General features: G+C 41.4%; 1 protein-coding gene across 8 annotated transcripts in view; it reads right to left on the bottom strand.

Moving 5' to 3' along the window:
- RUNX1T1 (RUNX1 partner transcriptional co-repressor 1) overlaps positions 1–25,622 on the bottom strand; it is a 151,362-nt gene that overhangs the window by 61,877 nt on the left and 63,863 nt on the right. For 7 of the 8 annotated variants that reach the window (XM_028736535.2, XM_028736540.2, XM_028736536.2 and 4 more), the window contains one exon: positions 650–787. In XM_028736535.2, coding sequence (XP_028592368.1) covers positions 650–787 — 138 coding nt within the window. Of the gene's footprint in view, positions 1–649; positions 788–3,610; positions 3,716–25,622 lie in introns of those variants that run through there. The other variant, XM_077932855.1, reaches the window with a different exon arrangement.

Raw genomic sequence — 25,622 nt, 5'->3', positions numbered from 1 at the left:
TATAACACATCTCTCTGTGTCTGTTTCATTAAAAATATGCATTTTAATGCACACTTTACCTTGTGTGCATTATTTGCACTGGGAAATTTGGAGTAGTGATTGCAAGGGACGGCTGTATTTTGGTTCACACGCCATTTCAGAATGTTCAGATTAGTTATGTGAACTGAACCCATCCCGTTGCAATTTCAGAAGACTCCCAAAATAACATGCACAGGTTGATTTCCTCAGCAGGGGGATGGGAGAGTGTACAATTAGATAAGCCAAGAAGACAAGAGGTGAGGACCACCCCAGCGTACCTTTGATTAGCATGGGTTTAAAAGGATGAGCAAACTTGTCTTCTCATTCATAAGAAACACATACCATGCAACTATCAAAAAATTAATAAAATATTCTTGAACAAAGTTCTCTGTAATTCTCACCAACAGAAAAAAGGCTTAAACTTTAACTACAGGGGGCAAGAAAGCAACACTTGCTATTTCAAAGTATTCATAAATCTATGAATGTGACTCAGCCTCATATATCTCTATACGTATAATATATTACCGCTCATATACATGTGTTAATTATACGTGTGTATGACAGATTTCTTCATCATTGCATGCAGCAATAATCCTGACATAAATAATATAGGAAGTAAAGGTATAATTACACGTTGTGGGTGTGAAAGAGCTGGTTCTTGGGGCTCCTTGGGTAGTGGGAGGAGGTGGCATGGTTGGGGGCGTCAGCCTGGATTGCGTCTTCACATCCACAGGTGAGTCTGGCATTGTGGAATGCTTCTCAATGCGATCTAAAACACACAGAACATTTTGCTTAATTTTCCTCCCCTCCTCCAGGAAGCAAATCATTTGAACCAAGTCTTCAGCACAAAACCAGGTAAGCAAATAAAGCATTTTTCAGTGTCTCAAACTATGCTAAAACTGCTTCAAGACTGAGTAACGTTTTTAGTCAAGGTAAGTTTTTGACACCACTTAAGCCCTAGAACGCAGAAAGGAGAGCCACATTTATAGCAGGGTTATAATATAACATATTCTGCTCTCCTTTCTGGCAGAGTTCGGGCATCATTTTGCATGAAGTGCTGGTGCTGGAATAAGGAAACATCATTTGAATGTTGTTATAACATTAAGAAGTATGGGAACAATGGGGAAATGCATGATCAAAGTTATATGTGTGTGTGTTTATGTATTATATAAAATTTATACATCACTTAATTGTATTAAAAAAACCTTAAAGTGTTTTACAAAGAAGATAAAACAATAAAACTATCACTAAGAAAAAATTAACAACAATAATTTAAGACAGAAAGTTGAAATAGCAATAGACTAAAACCCGATTAAGAGTCGCATCGATTTTCTAAACATCTGGGTAGGCTTAGCTAAACAAAACTGTTTTTAGTTATTCAATATGTTTGTAACTCTTCCTTCTTCAGACCTGAACTATCAACCAAAAGAGCAAATAAAAACTACAACATTTAAAACCACAAGTCCTTAAAAACTGCAAAGCAAGTTTTATTCAGCAATAAAACTACCAGCCTATGAATACTTGGGCAAACAGACAAGTTTTTACTTGGTGTCCAAACAAGAGTTTGCACCAAGCATAACTCTAAGGGGAGGTTGTTGCACAAGTAAGGTCCCCCCAGAGAGAAGGCCCTTTCCTGCATCACTGTATATTGTACATCTCCCAGCAGTGAAATAACAAAATAGACTTTGGATTGTATTCATTGGTGAGCTCTGTCCTAGCAGAACACACTTCTAATCATGAAGAGTGGATCACCTGATGTTTGCTGTTCCCACCTACTCACTAGGGCAGGCTTCCTCAAACTCGGCCCTCCAGATGTTTTTGGCATACAACTCCCATGATCCCTAGCTAGCAGGACCAGTGCTCAGGGATGATGGGAATTGTAGTCTCAAAACATCTGGAGGCCTGAGTTTGAGGAAGCCTGCACTAGGGCTTTCCACTAGTGCAAAGACAACATTACATGCAACTCACAGTTTTATCCCGTGCCTTTGCCCAGACACATGTTGTCCCAACAAACCAGTGGCAGACTTCCAAGTTAATGGGTTTAGGACTGGGATGTAAGCCTGCTGACTGCTTGGTTAAATATTCCTGGCTCTGTTTCCCCATTAGCTGTCCGCAAAAAAACTCCACAAATTATATAAAGGATACTTTGGGGGATATATCTATGTTAATTGTTCTGAAAAGACCGTTCTCTCCTAACATCAAATAGTACTAGTCCCAATTTGTGATTATTGTAAGTCAAATTGGACAATCTTATTTGTATTCCTATATGTAATGAGGCACTCAGCAGCATAACATTTACACAGGTTGTTTGCCTGTAAAATCCAGTGCACATAACCTGAAATAATGCAGTTGATATTCTGAATATTATCTGAGAACCGTATACCTAATATGGACCTAAGCATGTTGGATTTGCTGGGTGTTTTGTGGTCTAAGGGGTGAGAAGGATGCGATTTCATTCCTTCACCACGTTTGAGGAACAATTTGGGAAAAGATTTTCAACTCTGGGCCTGTGTTAAATTTTCACATCATCCTGTGCCATTTGAAGTCTTGGTAGAAAAGAAGGGCCAAGTGTCACAAAACACATGTCAAACAAAGTTATCTACATGAACAGAACAGAAAATTAAATTATCATATTGCGCTCAAACTTTAACAGGCTATTTATTCATACAAGTGGTTTGGTGAACTTTTTTAAACAGACTAGTAAGGCAAATATATTTGAGCTTTTATGAAAACAAACTTTTATTGATACAAAAACTTTATACCATGCCTCCTCATTTTTCTTTATGGTTTCACATTCATCTCATTTACATTCCAATAAACATTTGTATCTACCATTCCTCAGCTGTGCTATCCTTTTGGCAGTATGATATACAAATAAATTTATGTAAAATGTTACAACACTGAATTTGTGTGTGTGTGTGTGTGTGTGTGTATAACCTAAATAAGGAAACTGACAATAAAAATAAATGAATCAGATACCGAAAGTTTAAGTAAATATAGGCAGTTCAGTTTGATCAACAATAATACTTATTTCATGTTTGAATGGAGGGAGGGAGGAAAAGAGAGAAATAAGCCCTTGGGATTTCTGAAACACAAATGGGTGAGAAACACAATGCACAGTTCTGGGCCTGTCCTCTTGTGCAAGCCTCACTGAAATTATTGGGGCTTGTGTGATAACATCATCCTGGTAGAATTTGTAAATTCTAAGAAGTTGAATGAACTGCAGTAAACTGCCCCATTACCACTGTAATTTCAATTCAAAATGTTCTACAAAGACAATCATGCTAATTGTTCAGAGTTCTTAAGGCAGAGATTCTTGCAACTGGGAGGGCAGAAGATGGGAACCGTAATTTCATTATCATACCCTAACAGCAGTGCTTATGAATCTAGATATAGGAAATTTAGCACTTGCAGTCTGTGGGACAAAGAGTTACGGCATCTACAAACATGGGTGAAGATGAGTGTTGTAAACTGAACAAACAAAGACGAACCGCTTGGCTTATGCTGCGGTCGCATATTTAACAAGCAAGGACAACAAATTCAAAGGAGCAGGGGAAAGAGCATGAAAATGTTAATTGTTTCTCGCACTCACCTCCACCAACCTCAGCAACAAGGAAATAAACAGCATTCAGCTTATGTTGCAACAGAGGAAGAGAGGCATGGAGAGATATACAGGCTCTCCTAAATAAAGGCAAATATTTCTGCCATGCCAAGAAAGGAGAGAGTAAGAGAGACTTGCCAGAGCTGGCCAGGAGATAACATTGGCAACTGCTGGCCCATCTGGTTTTCATTCTGCTAACACTCACACTGAAGTGTTGGGGAATGTATTCCAGGTATATAGATCTGGAAACATGTGTAAGCCTGGATGTGAGCAGAGAGGGAGCAGTATATGGAGGAGAGAAAGAGAGTCATACTCCGCTTAAGGTCTGTTGCTCAGGAAAAGGAAGAACAGTGTATCCCCCAGTTCAGCTCTTAATAACTTAAACAGCAACTCCCTTCCTTCACACATACACTTGATCACATTTTACTTCCCATTTTAGAGTTAGCTGATAAATGGGTTGACACCAGGACAAGGAACAGGGTCAAGAGAGAGAGAAAGGGACCTGGGGAAGCCTTCAAGGTCAAGATCATAAATAGTTCACATTCTGTTACATTAATAGATGCTGTGATCTATACTAATTTTGCATATTATTTATCCCATTTTTCATTGTGTTAATAACTTGGTTCTCGTAAACTCATAATCCTTTAAAAGTTATTTTTAATTACCAATTATGTATTAATTAAGAGTATTTTCAATAATGTCTACATATCTCCTTAGAATTAGGTTTTTGTTGGAACTGGGAGTCACCAGAAGTCATAGTGGCTTGAAACAAATCCTTCAGAGAGTGGTTAAAAACCTATAAAGGTACCAACAATAGTTTTTGTGCCACTGATTTCTTTCCAGTGTTTGAAACTTGCAGAACTGAGTTAATGACCAGCACTGACGCCAACAAAGAAAACCTTCACTCTTGGTTCTGCGAATTGGATTTTAACACAATTTTCAAAAGCTGCATTGTTCGCCATTCCTACATGCACTGCACTAGGACAGAAAACTAGATCTGCAGTATCTCAGCAATAGAAACCTCAAGTATAATGCCAACAACCACAGAAACACTGGGAAATGTTATGTCATTCAAAAAGTCTCCCTGAACCATGATTTCATTTTGTAACAAGCCTTGGGTGAGAGGAATATCACCTGTCAAGAACCAAATTTCAGGATACAAGTGTGAAAACTACAGTGGTACCTCGGGTTAAGAACTTAATTCACTCTGGAGGTCCGTTCTTAGCCTGAAACTGTTCTGAACCTGAAGCACCGCTTTAGTGGGGCCTCCCGCTGCCGCCACACGATTTCTGTTCTCATCCTGAAACAAAGTTCTTAACCCGAGATACTATTTCTGGGTTAGTGGAGTCTGTAACCTGCAGTGTCTGTAACCTGAACCTTCTGTAACCCGAGGTACCACTGTATAATTAGAGTACTGAATGGACTGAAAACAGAGAAAGTAGAAGAGTAAAGAAGTCTAGAGAAGCTACAGATGTGTAAGGCATATGTAGTTTTCTTCTTTATGTCCACAAACATGGTTCCATGATCAAGGATCTATGAATTGGCTGTGTCCTTCCTTCTCACAGACATTGCCATCCTGGGCTCCAGCCACAAGAACCTGGAACAATATCTGAGGCACGGCCTCAGGGTGGATAAGTAAACTGGACACTGGGACTTAAATTATGTCAGTAAGCATGCTGTGATAGGCTACCACAGTGGTTTGACCTGGATTAAAACAGAGTCCAAAATGTCAACCAATACCACTGGGTCCAAGGTCTACTCCCTGCAATCATCTCTTCTTCTTCTTTGGCAATCACTCATAGCCGAGTAAGATTGTCTTCCACGAAAACAATCTTAACAGTGAGTCCATGAGTGACTGTGGAAGTCAATTCTGGATCCACACGTCCTTCCACAGTGAGACACAGGTTTCAGGTAATAGGCTTCAGCAAATCTTAAGCACGTGGCACAAAAACCTTAGCCCTCCCAACCCAGAGTTCAACCACAGTGTATCGCCTTTGTGCACAAGTTCTTTTTGGCTTTATGACCTTTAGAGTAATGTGTGCTGCATTTTAAGACTGAGAAAAACCTGAACCTCTTCAAACGGGGTTTAAACCCAACAGCTTCTCAAAATTCAAGGAGGAAAAAGAGCTGCCTGGAACTCATTCTCCTCCGTTCTCCACAATCAATTCATGATGAGGGTAGATGGTGAAATAACAGGCCCAACTCAGCCTATGCACATGTAACCTTCTGGTAACAGGAGAGTCTTAAGATAAATTCGTAAAATATGTTTCAAGCCTGCAAACATCTCCTCCATTTGTTTTGCATTATATTTTAAAAATGAAATATACATTCTTGATTCTCTTTTAGCGGCAAAGAGCTAGAAGCTGTGATTTAATCACAGAAGCATTTTGCCCCACTCTAAATTAAAGAATGCTGTAAAACCAACTTTAAATTATGACGTTTCTTCTGTGGATTGTTTTGGTTTCTGACACTGAGCTGTTCTTTGTCATACATTCGGTTCTTATTATGGGAATTATTTTTAACTCTGTAGTTAACTTTTAGGTGAACTGTGATATGTACAGCAAGTGTTTCCAACCTTATAAAAAATAAATATGGAGACAGAGAACGACCACTAAGAAAAACATGTCCATGACAGAGGAAAGCGGTGTGGAGAAAGGCTTTTATAGTCAGAAGCATTTAGTTCACTTCCTGTATCTTAATGGTTTAATCCATTTTTAAAACAAGATGGCCTTTCATATATGGTAAAATTTCAGCTTACATGGAAAGCATCCAATTTGAGTGCATCAAGAAAGGCTGTTGCAGGGAACAAAATATGGAATATGTAAATATGCAAGTGATGCCTTTTCAATGGCCAATTCAATGTCAAGCAGTTCTGCAAGTGGTGTGTTTTCAATTTCCTTTTTAAAATAAAAAACGTAGGATATAATAAGCAGTGGCATTTACTTTACTGTTAGCTAGCATAAAGAGTTCCAGATGTATGTCCAGGCATAAAAGATTCTTTAAAAATATTCTTCATTGTTTATGAGTAGTGTTCTTCTGGTAACCCAGGGAAAAATCAGTAGAGTACTTCTAAAGCTTGCTGAATGTATTCATTTTGGTTTTCCTGCCATCTTGTTTCCTTTGGAATGTAGTCCAAAGGAACTAACAACATTTTCAATATGCCTATGTGTTACCATATTATTTGGTTTGTTATTAACTAGTTGTGATAGGGTAAATATACCAGTAAGACAGTAAGATAAGGTTATACTAGTTGGGAGATCATATAGCATGATTATATATGGAGCAATGGGACGAGGGAATTAACACACACACACACACACACACACACACACACACACACAAGCATTAAGAGATTAAGCATCTTGTAAAATTGTCGTAAGATTTAATTATCAGTATATGATAACTGAATTATTTATTAAAATAATTAATGAACTTCATCCACAGATCATGGTGTACTTCATAAAAAGTGACAAGATCAGGTGATATAGGCAAAACCACACAGAGCAGCTCTAAAATTAACTTTGACGATTTCCAGGATAGGGGACTACAGTGTTACCTCGGGTTACATACGCTTCAGGTTACATACGCTTCAGGTTACAGACTCCGCTAACCTAGAAATAGTGCTTCAGGTTAAGAACTTTGCTTCAGGATAAGAACAGAAATCGGGCTCCGGTGGCGCGGCGGCAGTAGGAGGCCCCATTAGCTAAAGTGGTGCTTCAGGTTAAGAACAGTTTCAGGTTAAGTACGGACCTCTGGAACGAATGAAGTACTTAACCTGAGGTACCACTGCACTTCTGTACAATCTATGGATATAATTTTCTGGGGAAATGATTAGCATTTAAAAGATAAATTAATGGCTACACTACCCAAAATTACGACAACGCATCTTCAATTTGGTAAATATTCCCTTTTCATCAGGCCTTTGGCTTTTAATTATCTTTGTAAATTAATTTGAGGGATTATTATTATTATTTTACTATCAAGTGGTATGTACATTTTATGAAATAGAATCTCTCATTTCATACACAAAAAAAATGTTAGGAATCCTTGTAAGAGGGTGGGTTGGACCCCAAAATATTAAGAAATGTGAAGTATCCAACGGTAAGTCACATTGACAGGATTGGATGTGATTAACGGGAATGATTTTCCTTGAATCACAGATGCCCTACTCTATACCTCAAACTTCTTTGAAAGTCTCCTTGGTTTCAAAAGTAGTATGGCTAGTCATGGCTGCTGTTTGAGAAGCCTCGGGAACAAAGCTCTCCTGGCTATGGGGAACTCATTGCATGGATGCTAAGATCTCACCCATGTATCTGTAACACCTTAGTAGCTGAAACAATCAGGACTTCCCCTCTCAAAAATATGCAACTTTTATTGTGTAAGTGAGCAAAAAGATGAAGAAAACAAAAGACAGTAAGAAGAAGAAGAGTTTGGATTTGATATCCCGCTTTATCACTACCCGAAGGAATCTCCAAGCGGCTAACATTCTCCTTTCCCTTCCTCCCCTACAACAAACACTCTGTGAGGTGAGTGGGGCTGAAAGACTTCAAAGAAGTGTGACTGGCCCAAGGTCACCCAGCAGCTGCATGTGGAGGAGCGGAGACACGAACCCGGTTCCCCAGATTACAAGACTACCGCTCTTAACCACTACACCACACTGCCCGATATAACAGTTGACATGATCTTCAATGCAAAATGCACTAAACTTTCTGCAACATGACCCAACCCCGTCCCTGGGACATCTCACCAGCTTTGTAGCATTGCTATCTCATTCTTTTTCAATGCAAAAAGAATTGGGCACTTAATCACCTGCTCCACATAATCAGCTATTGTTCGGAATAAATAAAAAATCCATCCAGTTTGCTTACTTTCTTTCAGTTTCTGCTCATAACAGTTTTCAAGACTTAACCAGGCCTCATTGCTAAGCATATCTTTCAGAGGCCGAAAATGCAGCCTAAATTAATGAAAAAGGATTTTTGTTACAACAGTCATCAATACCAATCAAAACTGTAACAGGGTTATGCATACCATTACAAGGCAATCTGCCCCCAAAACTGGCTCGAGAATTTTAACTGGATGGAAAGGGAAGGGGGGAAAATGTATGGAGAATGAGAACATATTTGTGTTTTCCAAATGAAATGACAGCCTGACCTATGAGTAATGTTTTTCAGATGAATTTTGTGTGTGCGTGTTCCTCTATGTAAAAATCCCAGCATTTCAGGATACAATTTGAAATATGAAGATATTTTGCAATTTAACCATGTGCCGCTGGGGAAAATTACAGACCATTACAGTGATGAACAATGACTTCTTTAAAATTCCTTGCCTGACATCCCTCAGCTCATCAGCATAGAAAAAGCAAAGAACCCAACATAGATTGTACACAACCAGACCTTCTAATAAGAATGGAAAGCTGCTATGGGCTTCAATTATGGGCGCAAACTACCACTGTTCTATCTCTGCGCATCTCCATATATAATTCTGGAAGTTAAAACAAGTTGATTTTTGGAGCAGATGTGCAGTAAGAACTGTAGTGATGAATGACCCTAGGCTTTTTCTCTCTCAGTGCCATAGGGTCACCAGTTCAAGATCCATCACCAGCTCCAATTAGAGAAGCCTGCAGCACACTTTGACCCCTATGGGCCTAGGGTAAGGGGTGGATAGTATCGTATTTACACGAGTTTAATGCACCATTGAATCTAATGCGCACCTCAATTTTCAGAACTTTGAAACCAAAAAAGGTATTTGCTGGCAAATGTAAATGTGCCATCGAATCTAATGCGCACCTTAATTTTTGCAACGTGGTCTAAACCACTTAGCCACATGGTTTGGTTCTAGACTACCACAATTATAGATACTCCAGGTAAATCCTTTATACCATCTTGTCTATATTTTATTTCCATGGAGGACAAATTATCTATTAAATTAACCTGGCAGTAGAAATTAAATATCCATCGGCTCAGGAACCGTCATTTATATTTTATATGGGATTACAAAGGTCCTTGGAGCTTATTAAGAATAATAGTTGGGGGAGAGGGGAGTTATGGATATATGAGAGAAAGATGGATTGACAAATGAGAAGAATATCAATAAGAAAAAACACAACTAGAACAGTATTACCTGCCACAAATTAACGCAAGCAGGGGTGGGGTTGTACTGGAGGTCAGTTTTGTGGAAAGTGGAATTGGAAAATGCACAAAAAGATGGCAAAACTGTGGCTATGTAGCTTAAATTCATGCTAGTTGAATTTTCAGAAAGGGCCATAAACAATTCAAATCCCTGGTTTTTACATTGTAAAGGCCTTTGGCTACGCACAGTAAATTGATTGCATTGCTCATTGCTCATCCCTAGCTTTAATATTTACCTTAAGAAACAGGTTTTTGGTTCTGCAAATGGGTCTACTCTAAGCAAGCTGAAGTCCGGAGCCAATATATCATTATTATGCCACCAGTGTAGTTCAATGGAACTTACTCCTAGGTAATAATTGCACTCAAATTCCAGCATGCTAATTGTTGCAATACCCTTCTATGGCACATCCAGGCACTGGGGTCTCAAATTTCAGCTGTGCCCTCTACAATGCCAAAATTCAGTGCCCCCGCACTCTCAGTTCTAAATAATATTTGTGGTACCTCAAGGCCCTGTGTGCCTAGCGCTACCAAACCATTCACACTCCCCTAATCCTCCTTGGTCCAGGCACAGGTAAACATCGTTACCTACAAAGCTTGTCTTGGCCATGATGGCTTCAAAATTGACCACTACACCACTGTTTGTGTGTGCATTCCTTTGTGTGCACTAAAGAGATATTTCCTGCCCTTGGAAGTGAATGAGAAAGCCTGTATGGGAGTGATTAGAAATGTGCACACATTTCAACAACCGAATCCAGTAAAAATAGCTGAAAGGCAATTCAACTGAATTAAAAAGAACCGCACATCTATTTGGTGTTTACAATAAGTGTATAAAGAGCAGAGCTTTGCATTCAGGCTTTCAAAGCACAACAGCCAGACTGCACAGAATCTCTAATTCATTATCCCTGCCAATCTTTACTGGGATGTGAAGACGACATTGACACACATTAGCCAATTGATTTGCTTCCTTATATTCACCCTTAACCAATCCTAAGGTGAGTCTGACTACATAGCTGAAGGAAGGCGATGGTTGTTTTTAAAAACAACTCCCACTAAACATTCCTCTGTTCACTGTGCTGCATGTTCAGTTAAATAACTGCATGCCTTTCCCCCTCAAACAAACTGAAATAATGCACATTTGCAGAGAAATGTGTTGTCAATATAGAAAACAGCAAGCTTAAACAAACCATGTCAGAGCTGATCAACATACCTTGAAATACTATTGAAAGTAACAGTACCATCTGGTGACAAAATAAATTGAACTTTTCTTGACTACTTGACTGTGATCAGTTAGACCTTTTCGCGGGCAGCGATGCAACAATTCCCCCTAAACCCCTCTTGATTTATAATTTTTTGAACCCTCCGTTGTAGTCATTTTTATTTATTTAATTGCCTGGCTCTGATAATATAAGGAGTGGCTTCCTCCACCATGACTGTCATTGGTGTCAAGAACAGCCCAAAGGAGACCACAGGTATGAGGAGACGCCTAGAAAGAGACTGCTTTCAGTCAGCTGCCCAAGGGAAAGCAATACTTGGGGAGCCAGACTCCCAGAAACTGCTACAAGCAGAAAGAGGGGCAGCAGCTGGAGCATATTATTGCTACTCTTAATACTGTAATATTGAACATGTAATTTTAGTGCTTTTAGATTGAATTTTCGCTGGTTTTCATTGTAAGCCACTTTTAGTATTAAGAAAAAAAAGCGGGCTACACATATTAAATCTAATCTCCACTAATCTAATCATAGCTCAAGAGCATGGAAGGTAACTGCTGCCTTTTAGAAGTAATCCCATTGCCAAAGTTTACTGCCAATTATTACACACTTGGGGGCATATCAACACTTACACACACCTGACTTACACAGTTATAATAGCCACTCCTTCTCAGGAAACTTGGGGAAATATGTACCTTTCAATGGGCACTATACAAAATAATTAAAGAAACATAACTAGGTATTAGGGGACGCTGGTGGCACTGTGGTCGAAACCACTGAGCCTTTTGGGCTTGCCGATCAGAAGGTCGGCGGTTCGAATCCCCATGACGGGGTGAGCTCCCGTTGCTCGGTTCCAGCTCCTGCCAACCTAGCAGTTCGGAAGCACGCCAAAAAAGTGCAAGTAGATAAATAGGTACCGCTCTGGCAGGAAGGTAAACGGCGTTTCCGTGTGCTGCTCTGGTTTCAGTGTTCTGTTGCATCAGAAGCGGCTTAGTCATGCTGGCCACATGACCCAGAAAAAAATGTCTGCAGACAAACGCCGGCTCCCTCGGCCTTTAAAGTGAGATGAGTGCCTCAACCCCAGAGTCGTCTGCAACTGGACTTAACTGTTAGGGTCCTTTACCTTTTTAACTAGGTATTAGAGCAAGATAGTCAATATGGTGCCCTCCAGATATGGTTGGACTACAACTCCCAGCATCTGTGACTATTGAGCATGCTGGCTGGGGCTGGAATTGTAGTCCAACTACAACTGGAGGGCACCATGTTGGCTATTGTGTCTTTGAATTAAGTCCGAATTGATAATCCATTGTTACTAATTGGTTGACAAACTAAAATAGGAGCTGCATTATGGAGTGGGTTTACAAAAGGATGATTTGTGCCAACTACGGTTGGATTTGATGTCCAAGTTCACAAAGCTCAAAGCGCCATAAACCATAGTTAGTACAAACTATGGTTTGGTATGATGCTTGAGTTGCAACCAACTCTGCTGATTGACTTAGATGTCAAATTCCCCCTCTCTGTCCCTCCCTTCTTTAAATTATTCTGGGGTGAGTGTGTACCTGCCTGTACTAGAAAGGAATGGGGTAAGAGATGCATTTGTGCCTCTTAATTTTTAAGGGTTTTCTGCCATGAGCAGGTTCCTGATCTGTCCATGGAAACAACAAAAGGATCTACATCTCAAGGATGTTGTTAGTTTACACATGATGGAGATTTGCGCAAACAGCTTTTGTTTATGAAGGGAGAGCTGAGTGGAACAGTAGCAGCTGTTCCTCTTTGCAGCGAGTGCCACTCTCAGCCTGAGGATTGGTTCCTACAAATTGTAGTGTTGCAGAAGACAAGTGGCTGCAGAATCAAAATGTTTACTCCACTCTACGGAGTTACTCAAACAGAAGCAAATGCATGCTTTGTACAGAAAACTTTTTCAGAACAGTGCTATTAAAAGTATATTTTGTTAAATTAGTGCTTTTATTTAAAAATATTTACAGTGGTACCTCTGGTTACGTACTTAATTTGTTCCAGACGTCTGTTCTTAACCTGAAACTGTTCTTAACCTGAAGCACCAATTTAGCTAATGGGGCCTCCCGCTGCCACTGAGATGCCATTGCGCGATTTCTGTTTTCATCCTGAAGCAAAGTTCTTAACCCGAGGTACTATTTCTGGGTTAGCGGAGTCTGTAACCTGAAGCGTATGTAACCCGAGGTACCACTGTACAACGCATTTACATAACTAGGGATGGCAGAGGTAGTCTGATGAAGAAGGATGATTTGCAAGGGGTTTGGTGGGATGAAAAATCTAAGATGAGGCCAGGTGGGAAGGGGGAAGGGGAAGTTATACAAAACAACTGTAAAGAAGAACAAGAATTGAAATGTTGAACTTGATGAATGACTCAAGCATGTTTTATGCATCATCTATACTAAATTTATTCCAAATCTTTTTAGACCTCATTTACAACAATTTTTCAGCTGTTACCTACCCATACAATGGGTAAATTCATTTTTTTATGTGCCCAGGATTAACACGCTGAAGCAACAGAACATGGAGCCATGCCAAATTGAAAGCAGATCAAAGTAACACTATTTGAAAACAAGGACAATAGGCAGGTTTGGATGAAATGCTAAACCATAGTTTAGTGTTCTAAGAACAAGCCTAGTAGAAACTCAAGCTTCCAAACTTTTCTTCCTTCTCTAGGGCAAGCATTAAGCTAAGGCTGCATGCTTATTGAAAAAACATAAGGCACGATCCAGCTGGAATGATTTCAATTTAAAGGAACACATGTGCTGTATTACCTATGCCTTGGTTCAAACCTGGTTTCAGTTCTGTGCTTACATGCCTTCAAGTCCCTCACTTCCACTATAACCCACCACAATTCCTCCCCGCCCTTAGCCTGTCTCTTAGACTCTTCTGTTCATCAAATATGGACAGTGAGGGCACACCAAGGCATTATCAGTGACTGCTTCCCAGATGCGCAATTCACTTCTCCTGAAGTCTGACGAAGACCGATAACTCTGTCAGAGGATGGCATATGATATTTTTATATAGCCAGGCACTTTGTTCCCAAGTGGATATGTACAGGGTTATTTTAGTCATATTTTCCTATTTCTAATACATCTCAGATGTCTCTAATACAGTTCAGATATCTGGATCCATTTTATGACGTTATAAACGGCTGCAGTTACTGGGGAAACATCAAAAGCATCTGCTGAAGGTTGGTGCAAGAGAACAAGGATGCTTCCATTCTGATAAGCTGCGATGGGGGCCAAACAGGAAGTGCAACGGGGAGTACTTCATAGAAGAGATACTTTTCCATCGATGTGATGGTGTAATAGTGCTCCATCTCCTAGGACTAGCTAGTCCCACTGGATTAGTGAAGGGGGAAGTAACAATCACCTTTCTAAACTGAAGGTTGCAGGTGACCAGCACTCTCAATCAGAGCAGCTCTCAGCCACAACTCTATTAATGTGAAAGTGACATTAGACACAAGGTAGACTAGGATTGCCAAAAGTTATTGAGCTTTTTTTTTTTTTTGTCAAAGTTGTTTTCTTTGGGATTTTTAAAGCATTTTTTTAAAATAAAAAAATATCGCCCTACTTGCCATACATCCAATACATTTTGCCAATTCAGCAAAAATCCACCAGGATGCCATTTTGCAACCCAATTCCTGGTTGTGTCTGGGGAAAACCCAGACATATGGCAGCCCTTGATAAACTGATATCTGCAATATCATTTTTTGTTAGTTTTTGAAATATTTAACAGCCTGATATATTTCATTGAACACAATACAAATCTCCCAAAACAAAAACAGATTTAGTCCCTTCGAATATACAAAGACCTAATCACGGAACTGCAGGGACACGGGTGGCGCTGCGGGTAAAACCTCAGCGCCTAGGACTTGCCGATCGCATGGTCGGCAGTTCGAATCCCCGCGGCGGGGTGAGCTCCCGCTGCTCGGTCCCAGCGCCTGCCAACCTAGCAGTTCGAAAGCACCCCCGGGTGCAAGTAGATAAATAGGGACCACTTACTAGTGGGAAGGTAAACGGTGTCACGCTGGCCACGTGACCCGGAAGTGTCTCCGAACAGCGCTGGCTCCCGGCCTCTAGAGTGAGATGAGCGCACAACCCTAGAGTCTGTCAAGACTGGCCCGTACGGGCAGGGGTACCTTTACCTTTACCTAATCACGGAACTGTTAGGGTTGTATCAGAGTTTTTACTCAGAGTAGACAAATTGAAATTAATTGACCTAAATTAGTCATGTCATTAATTTCAATAAGTCTGCTTTGAGCAGGACCAGCACTGGTTACAACCTGTAATTTTCCACCTATATGTAATTGAGGCAGTCCTTTTTCACAGTCCAGGTTGGCTGACCACATCAAAAACTTACATTGTGTCTACAAATGTGCAGGAGAGATACATACAGTTCAAAATGTTTTCCCCCTAAATTTGTCAACTTACAACTATACTGATTGTGTCATTTGCCCTTGGGCAACTCCAGGGAGGGCAGCAACTAATTTGAGAGGCTAAAGCTGTAGAAATGACTAGCAGGGGGACGTGAGTGGGGCAGTGGGAAGTATTTTGGGGATTGTTCGTCATCCCTGAAAGTCATCGTTGTTTTTCTCCTAAGCCAATTATTTTCTTTGAGGAGGAAATTTGGAAGGGCATTAGAGGGTGGGGGGTCATTTTGCAAAACGTCAGGGACAGCCATGATAATGAGAAAAAACCCAGTGTCTTCTACACACAAATCTTCTTCTTCTGTAGAAGTGTAATATTAATCATTCCATTTGGTTGCTGACAAAAATCTGACAGCAAGTGATTTCAGATCTGAAATGGGTAGACAACAATGAAAGGTCAGCCCTGTTGTGTTCAGAGGACCTGGGACTAATCTGGATGCAAACTAAGCTTAACGGATGTAAGCTTTAATGTTCTGGTTCCTTCCTTGCAAACAGCCACAGACTACTTTTCTTCCTTCCAGTGTAGATTCAGTTTCGGGATGGCGTAGATTGTTATTAACTAGGGGAATTCTGAAATACTGGCCTGGATCTGCCAGGAATGGAATGGCTACAAACAAAACAAGCCCTTGAAATTCTATCAGACAATGGACTGTATCAAAAGAAGATTAGACCAATTCCTGGAGGATAAGGCAATCGGTGACTACTAGCCATGGCAGTATTCCTTTGAACAGCAGTTGTTGGCAATCGCAAGTGGGGAAGGGAGTTTTTACACCCAGGTTTTGCTTAGGGTCTTCCCATAAGCATCTGGTTAGCCATTGTCAGAACAAAATGATTTAGCTGAGATTCCCTTGGGGTCCCTTCCAACTCTACAATTCTATCATTCTATGCTGGACTACTAGTTAAAGCCATGGTTTTCCCAGTAGTGATGTATGGAAGTGAGATCTGGACCACAAAGAAGGCTGATCGCCAAAGAATTGATGCGTTTGAATTATGGTGCTGGAGGAGACTCTTGAGAGTCCCATGGACTGCAAGAAGATCAAACCTATCCATTCTAAAGGAAATCAGCCCTGAGTGCTCACTGGAAGGACAGATCGTGAAGCTGAGGCTCCAATACTTTGGCCACCTCATGAGAAGAGAAGACTCCCTGGAAAAGACCCTGATGTTGGGAAAGATGGAGGGCACAAGGAGAAGGGGACGACAGAGGACGAGATGGTTGGACAGTGTTCTCGAAGCTACCAGCATGAGTTTGACCAAACTGTGGGAGGCAGTGGAAGACAGGAGTGCCTGGCGTGCTCTGGTCCAGGGGGTCACAAAGAGTCGGACACGACTAAACAACTAAACAACAACAACAACAATGCTGGACTACAATGGGCCTTTGGCCTGATCTAGCAGGCTTCTTCATATCTTATTTCTACCTCTATTAAGAGGTAGGATTCTCTCCCAGTTTAATATCTTTTGACTTCACTGTTCCCACCAAAGACTTCATCAGCCTATCACTAAAGGGGAAGTGTGGCTGTAAACAGCCCGGCTGGTGTTTATTTTGGGTCTGCTGTAATGAGAGCAAATGATAAATCTTTTTGCTGAAAGCCAGCTGCCTCATTTTTAACTCTGACTTTCCCCACTTCCTCCCCCCCTTCTTTTTCATTCAAGCTATAGTACAGCTGCAGTAAATGTGACTCCTCGCAAGATGTGCAGATGTTAATTGTACTGTAGGACACCAAGAAACATTTCAAGATTCTTGTAAGTGCTGACTAAAGTTGCGCCGTCACCCTTGGTTCCTCCCCCATTATCCTATTCAGCAACATCAGCGCTTTCTTAAACATTGTAAGAAAATAATAATAATAATCAGCACATCTGCAAGTGTTAATGGCTAGGTCTAAATGTGTTACTAATAAAAATGAATTCTATTCAAGTTCGTAGGAGGTTGATATTTTTTTTAATCGTCCAAAGACATATTTGCTCCCTGCAAATGGGCTTAATGCAGCCACAATTTCTTATAATACTGAGAATTAGTGTTATTTATTAATTTATTATTTGATGGCAACACATACTTTCCTGGCCCCACAAGGAACTGACAAAGAAAATGAGAAAGAAAATCAAATATCTGCTCCCAAATTAGTTTAAAAAACAGTAGTTAAATATTAACTGAAAATCTGACCACACGCATATTTGAAATTAATGATATGACATCAAAGCACTACCTACATACTTAATTGGGTGTATTTTAATAGGACTACTCTGACCCAAGTTTGTGTTAAAAGATATCCAGGCAGCAAACCCTCTATATTGAGTATCTGAACTGTTGTGATGTCATGGAATGCCCAGAAATCATCAAGACATCTCCCTTTCTCTCTCTCCCCTCTATAATAATTTAATTAATAACCATGACAACGTCTCATGCTTATTTTTCACACAAAATTTACAAAGTATAAGCCAAGGTATAACTTGCCCATTGTGACACTGCATCGCTCCCATAGTATAAGGGAGAACAAGTGTAAGGTAGCACATATCACTGAAGAACCAAATGTTGCAGCAAACAAATGCAGAGGTGGGGACATACAGGAAGAAGAAAAATACACTCCCCCCCCAAAAAAAAATTGGTGATAGGAAGAGATCCCCCCCCCCCCCGTGCCTGGGAAAGACATTTTGAAACTTTTTCCCAACAGTAAAAACTTGTGCCTGAGCTAAGAAATACTATAGGCCTCTTCTCAGCCATTTTACATGCCATTTTCTTTCCGTACCTCTCCCCATTAAGTAGATACAGTCTTTCCCTTACATCCGAACCACAGAATTATAGAATTGTAGAGTTGGGACCCGAGGGTCATCTAGCCAATCCCCCGCAGTGCTGGAATCTCAACTAAAGCACCCATGACAGATGGCTGTCAAACTTCTTCTTAAAATAGGAGTATAGCATCTAGATCAAGGGAAGTAATAGTGCCACTGTATTCTGCTCTGGTCAGACCTCACCTGGAGTACTTTGTCCAGTTCTGGGCACCACAGTTCAAGAAGGACACTGACAAACTGGAACGTGTCCAGAGGAGGGCAACCAAAATGGTCAAAGGCCTGGAAACGATGCCTTATGAGGAACGGCTAAGGGAGCTGGGCATGTTTAGCCTGGAGAAGAGGAGGTTAAGGGGTGATATGATAGCCAGTTTCAAATATATAAAAGGATGTCATATAGAGGAGGGAGAAAGGTTGTTTTCTGCTGCTCCAGAGAAGCGGACACGGAGCAATGGCTCCAGACTACAAGAAAGAAGATTCCACCTAAACATTAGGAAGAAGTTCCTGACAGTAATTGCTGTTCGACAGTGGAATTTGCTGCCAAGGAGTGTGGTGGAGTCTCCTGTCTTTAAGCAGAGGCTTGACAACCATATGTCAGGAGTGCTCTGATGGTGTTTCCTGCTTGGCAGGGGGTTGGACTCGATGGCCCTTGTGGTCTATTCCAACTCTATGATTCTATGATTCTAAAAACCTCCAATGAAAGAGAGTCCACAAAGTCCTGAGGGAGTCCACCTCCCTCTCATTCTTTTGTTAAAAATCTGGCAGTCATGTGCCATCAAACTTCCACCCTGAATGCTCAGTGTTTCCTGCACTTTCTTTTGCTCCTTGCTGCGCAAGTTATGACCAGAATCTTGGTACAGTTACAAATGACTTCGCTAAAAATCAGAAAAGGCAAGGAGGAGGAAGAAAACCATCAGCACAGGCTATAATATTGTTTTAAGCCTCTATTCACAGAGGAACACCCAAAGTAGATTTTCACTGTTACTGTTCTGCTTAAGGGAAGAGGCAGGTTAAAAGAAGGAAAATAAAGGTAGTGGGGAAACTACTAGCAATACAGTGGTACCTCTGGTTACATACTGTACTTAATTCGTTCTGGAGGTCCGTTCTTAACCTGAAACTGTTCTTAACCTGAAGCACCACTTTAGCTAATGGGGCCTCCCGCTGCCGCCACGCTGCCGCCGCCCGATTTCTGTTCTCATCCTGAAGCAAAGTTCTTAACCCGAGGTACTATTTCTGGGTTAGCAGAGTCTGTAACCTGAAGCGTATGTAACCCGAGGTACCACTGTAATAGGTTTCCAGCTTGGACACTGGAGAGCAAATGGAAAGGGTTGCCATGCAGTAAGGGTGATCACCCTGAGAGCTGTATGTGGCCCCTAAGCCATTTCTGGCAGTCCCCGACAATTTGACCATGCCAGTTTTTAAAAATTATATACTGTACTTCTCCGTGTAGAAGACGAGCTTGTTTTACTAAAAAATGTTACAAATCGGGGGTCGTCTTATATAGGGATACTGGATAGGGGGAACGTGGGACTGGTTGCTGCCGTGAGCCGGAGATTGTCAGCAGCTATTGGACGTGTCAGCGGCTATTGGTGACTGCGGCAAGGGCTGAAATTGATTGGCTGTCGCTGTGGCAATAGGGTGGGCGACTGGCGGCTTAGGGTGGCAGTAGGCAAGGTGTGCGAGTGGCAGCGTAGGTTAGTTGTGTGAGCAATTTTCAGCAATCCCTCCTAAAAAAACAACTCAACAACTGTGGGCCACCCCCACCCCAAGAAAAGCTCAGCAACTCTTGGCAATCTCCCCCAAATTTCTTCAAAAGTTGGATAGCCTTTGTCAAACTCTGCTGCTCTCTATGCTACATTTTAAAATATTTCTTAATATGATTTAGCTGGCAACACTTGAGTTTTTATCTGCTCTGACCTGATTGCTTTATCTTTTTACTGCTATTGCTTGTTCTGTTTACTGTTATATCAAATGATTACTTTTTATTGTATATTTTATTGTTATTAGCTGTCCTGGACATTTTATGGTGTATAAATTATTACAAACAAAACCAAATAAAGACCACCACCTTTTTCTCAAATTGAGCTGGAAATGGAAACAGGAAGCCTTTAATGATTTTGGCAGCGGTTGAGACAGCTAGAGAAGAATGACTGCCGGGATGTAGAGTTTTGTAGATTGCTCCCTGTAGCTAGGCATATTTATTCGAAGTAAATTCCGTGTCATGTTGGCTGCACAGACACCATAACTTTAAAGCACCTGACTTCCCACAGAGATTCCTGGGAACTGTAGTTTGTTAAGGTTGCTGGGAAGTGGAGCTCCCTGGATCCGTTGGGTGAAGTCATATACTTTAAATGAATGGTGTGTACACAGCCTCCCTTCCATTCAAGGATGATTATTAAAATAACTCAACATGGCTTAAGAACTGTTTAATGCCCTAAATGGCTTGGGCCCCAACTATCTGAAGGAGTGCTTCCTTCCAGTTGCACCAGTTTGGGTACTGAGATCAGCAAAAGAGGCCTTGTTTGTAGCCCTGCCGCCCTCAAAGGTCCAAGTGGCTCATGACCAGGGCCTTCTCTGTGGCAGCCCCAAACTTGAAATTCATCTCCATCCCCAAGGTGTATCTGACACTTCGCATCTTTTGTCAGCTGCTGCTGACATTCCTGCTTACCCCGGCCTTTGGAAGTACAATTTTTTTAGTTGTCCCCATGAAGGTAACCTTGCTAGAGTGAGACTTACTCCTGCGGGCGACCTCACTAATTCGATACCAATAAACAAGGGAGTGCGCCAAGGATGTATATTGGCTCCCTGTCTATTCAACCTATTCATCAGCGACATGCGAGCATCCCTAGTTAACTCATCTCCAAGTACACACGCGCCTAGACTTGCGGACTACCGCTGCCCTCTCCTTTTATATGCGGACGACGCGGTAATTCTATCTTATACACGTGTTGGACTAACCAGAGCTTTGAAGATCTTTGCCACGTATTGTCAACTCAACCAATTAACCATCAACCATGCTAAATCCAAGATCCTGATTTTCTCCAGAAGCCGGAGATTATACGAATGGAAGCTTGGCGGAGCAAAAATTGAGCAAGTCCTAAAATTTCAATACCTAGGAGTTATTTTTCAACACAATTTGGGGTGGAAAGCTCAAATTCAACACCTACTTAACAAGGCTAAAACTCTGTCATATGCGCTCCTCCGATTCTTTTTTTCGGATGGAGCTTTGCATGTTCCCTCGGCCCTAAAGGTGTTCAAGGCAAAAGTGGTTGCCGTGCTGGCCTATGCTGCCCCGCTTTGGGCCGTGATGACAGACCTTGCTCCTCTTGAGACACTGCAAAATCAATTCCTGCGTCGGCTCCTAATGCTCCCCCTGTGCGTAAGTAACGCAGCCATGCGACTAGAACTGAAGATCGCATCCTTAGAAACTTGCCTGTGGAAGCAAGTCTTCAATTATTGGTTATCATTGTGGCATAGATTACCAAACCACTACCTTGTCCAATGCTTATGGCGAGATGAATTCTCTAGCCTTTGGACTAGTAGAATTCATGCCAAACTCCTGAGTTACGGAATCTCTCCTTCAGATTCCCTAAAACTAGACCAAATTACTGCTCAAAGACTGATCCGCCAAAGACTGGATGACATCGATCTACAGCGAAACTATATGCTGGGGGGAGGTGTTTGTTCGCCCCAGAACATTGGTATCACATTAACTTACTGCGTTCCATCATACCTCTCCTCCCTTTCGACTGTTGCCCATAGACTGGCCTTCACCAAAGCGAGGTTCAACGTTTTTCCCTCCAACGTCCTGAGACATAGATTCTCAAAGGGCCAAGCTCCCGCCACGTGCGAATGCGATAAGGAGACGCTGGAGTCGCTCCAGCACATCATGTTCACTTGCCCCCTGTTCAATGTGCCACGGGCAAATTTGTTGGGATCAATCATACAGAAACTAGAGGGTACCCCACCAAAATTCCACCTTGCCCAAATCTTGCAGGATAAGGATACTCATACGACCCTGAAAGTGGCAAGGTTCCTGGTCGCTGTCCTTACCCAAAAGCGACGCCAAGGAGCACTACAAGCTAACTAAGGCGTAGTATGCCATTCTATTTTATAGTATTTTAGTGTTATTGTGGTGTTTTAGCGGCTGTTTTTTTTTTTTCTTCCCACGTACACAAGCTGTTATTTATGTGTTGTTTTTACTTGTATGGGCCTATGGCCGTAATAAATATTATTGTATTGTATTGTTTTAGTTGTCCTCCCTGTAAATGGTGCCACCCGTTTTTATATTTCTATTGTTTGTTTTTTAATGGTATGTTGATTATTATTCTGTCATTGTATTTTGGTTTACGCAACATAGACTAGGACCTTATGATGAAGGGCAGGTAAGAAATACAATCAATCAATCAATCAATCAATCAATCAGTACAATGTAGCTTCCTGGTCAGAGTTTAGACTGAGGTGTTGAAAGATGATACGTTTCTACTTTTCAGTGGACTTATGGTAGAAATGGGAACTTTATCCACATCAGGCATTATGACCATAGAACAAAAAGGTGGTAGACTTGGATTAACACCGAGGAGGATGCTGTGTTATTTTGTATTTGATAAGTGGTATATGGCAACCACATTGGACAGGTGGGAATTAACTCCCATGGAGATTCATCGGGAACCATCTTTGCTCTATTTTAGAAAGAAAATGAAAACATTTTCTTTTTATTTCAACATGCAACACATGTGAAACTCCAGTGCTATTTTAAACTGGATTACTGCTTCCTTTACCTAAGTTTGCTTTTGTTTTTTGAATCAAAAAATGTATTTTGAAACTGTTGTGAGCTTTTAGGTTTTTTTCTGTTTCTGGGTGCTCACATTATTAATTCTAACAGTAATAGTGGCAGTATTAATACTTGCATGTTTTGCTTTCACTGAGCTCTGAATTGATTGTCCTGTTATTGCTACTATTAGATTAACTTTATAAACACCTGACATTATGCTTACTGCTTTGTAAATTTATTTTTAGACCAGAACTTAAATTATAAATTGTTCTAATTTGTTTGCATTGTTAACTACCTTGGGAGCCATTATAGATGTAAAATAGTCTTTAAGTTGAGCAAGTAAGCAAGTAAGTAAATAAATACATATTTCGAGCAGGGAGCTGTATTTAAATTCCCAACTCATATACAGTGTCAGTTTACTGCAACGTGACTTATGGTTTTGAGTATATAACTGGGCGCAGGATTGCATCCTAAGTGAAAAAGATTTTGCTAAGCATCATCTACTTCTGTCAATGGGAATATATCACCTGATAGTTATGGATCTCAAGTATACAGGCAGAAAACAGGGAAAGCAAGATGGCTTGCTTGAAATCTCTCCCCTCCTCCCAAATCAGATAGATGAAAGGATTTCTTGGCACTTGGAAGTTTCCTATGTGCTGTTTAAGATGGCAACAACAGTATAATGTGTTTGCTTCCTTGTTATCTGTGAAGTCCCTTGAGAAATGTTCCCACCAATGCAATATACAAATCAGCTAGGAGGGGAGAAGAGAGATTTGTGGCATCTGTTGCAACACTCAGCCAAAACAGCGAAGAGTGGCTTGGCCCGGATGGTTCCTCAACCAGGAAGGAGCAGCAAACTGAGCTTTACTGGCAGTAGAAACAGATTGGATGCTTTCTTTATTTACCTACTTAACTTCTGCTCCACAACTTCAACAGGTGCTCTCAGAGCAGCTTACCATTTCAGAATATTTTTACATCTGTGTTTCCTACAAGCAAAGTAGGGACGCGGGTAGCGCTGTGGGTTAAACCACAGAACTTAGGACTTGCCAATCAGTAGGTCGGTGGTTCAAATCCCCGCGATGGGGTGAGCTCCCGTTGCTCGGTCCCTGCTCCTGCCAACCTAGCACTTTGATGTGCAAGTGCAAGTAGATAAATAGGTACCGCTCCAGTGGGAAGGTAAACGGTGTTTCCGTGCACTACTCTGGTTTGCCAGAAGTGGCCTAGTCATGCTGGCCACATGACCCGGAAGCTGTACACCGGCTCCTTCGGCCAATAAAGCGAGATGAGCGCTGCAACCCCAGAGTCGTGCACGACTGGACCTAATGGTCAGGGGTCCCTTTACCTTTACCTCCTACACTCAAAGTACCTATGCCCTGTGGCATTTCATGGATGGCCATATGATAAGTGACCGTTATCCAATGTATTCATTTCAAGGCCTCACCAACCAATGTAAATCATAACAGAATTTACGGAGACGATTGCGCTGGAGAAACTATTACACTTGCTCTCCACCAGCATTCCCAGAGGAGCACTATGAAGGTTTCCAGCATCAAATACTGTTTAACATCTGACATACTTATTGTGTGTAGTTAAGTTTTTGATTCCTCCAGGCATGAGAAAACTGCATGGTGTTGTATAGGCTCCAAGCCTGTAAGGGGTGGTGCAAAATAGAGACTCACAAACTGAACCACAAGTTCGTGATTTGTATCTACTGCTATCAAACTCTCGACTTCCATTCTCCCATTTGCAATATGCAACACACACCCTTCACACTTGATTGTAGGTTTGTGGGTTTGTGTATCAGGCGCTCTCTCTCCCCGCTAACCAGCCGCAAAGTGAGAACGTCAATACACAGGGTGCAAAGTACATGAGACAAGATCAAACGTGGCCTTTTGTTCCTTGACCAATGGCAACAGTAGCCCTTTGCCCTAATATGCAAGAACATTCTCTTTGGTGCTACATTGGGCACAGCAGTTGTGCAGTTTGGATAAAGGAAGCAGGGGGGAAGGAAAACCCATTACCACTCCGTCTGTTTATGACTTAGAAGGAATAAATATGATTGAAATGCAAAAAGCGGCTCTGAGAAAGAGGATGCCTCAATTAATATGCAAGTGATGCATTCTTGCCTTGAATATATTATGAACTTGCAGCATGCTAATATGCCATGCTATCATAAGCACCAGATGGAACGGTAGGCAGTAGATGTCTCATCAAACCTCAAGAAGATGTATTAATGCTCCTGTTCTCGCTCCCTCTCCCCCTCCCCCTCCCCCTTCCTTTCCTTTCCTTTCTTCAAACTGCAGTCCCTTAGCTTTGCCCATGCTCTTAGGCATTTCTTAACATCTATCACCTGCTCCCAAAGCCCTGGGTCTTCAGGGCTACTTCTTCTTCAGCAGGTGGTGCCAAAGCATCCTTTCTCCAATATATTTTACCTCATAAGGTAAAGGCCACAAAATGTGTCAGGCTGTGCTTACTGAAGAGTACCAACTACAGAAGATAATAGGAGAAGATAAATGATAGGTGATGGGGGGGGGATACATTTGGTTTCAAACTAGCACAAATTGGCTTGAATCATGCACAAGCAATGTGGCATCCTCTGCCGTCACCCCACCCCCACCCCAGGTCCCGTTTTCGGAAAAAAGGGGGGGCTAAACAAACGGCATGCATA

Source organism: Podarcis muralis, chromosome 8 (assembly GCF_964188315.1).
Source record: "Podarcis muralis chromosome 8, rPodMur119.hap1.1, whole genome shotgun sequence".
NCBI classification, from domain to species: domain Eukaryota; kingdom Metazoa; phylum Chordata; class Lepidosauria; order Squamata; family Lacertidae; genus Podarcis; species Podarcis muralis.
The sequence above is the reverse complement of the archived record's forward strand: the minus strand, read 5'-3'. Positions and strand labels throughout refer to the sequence as shown.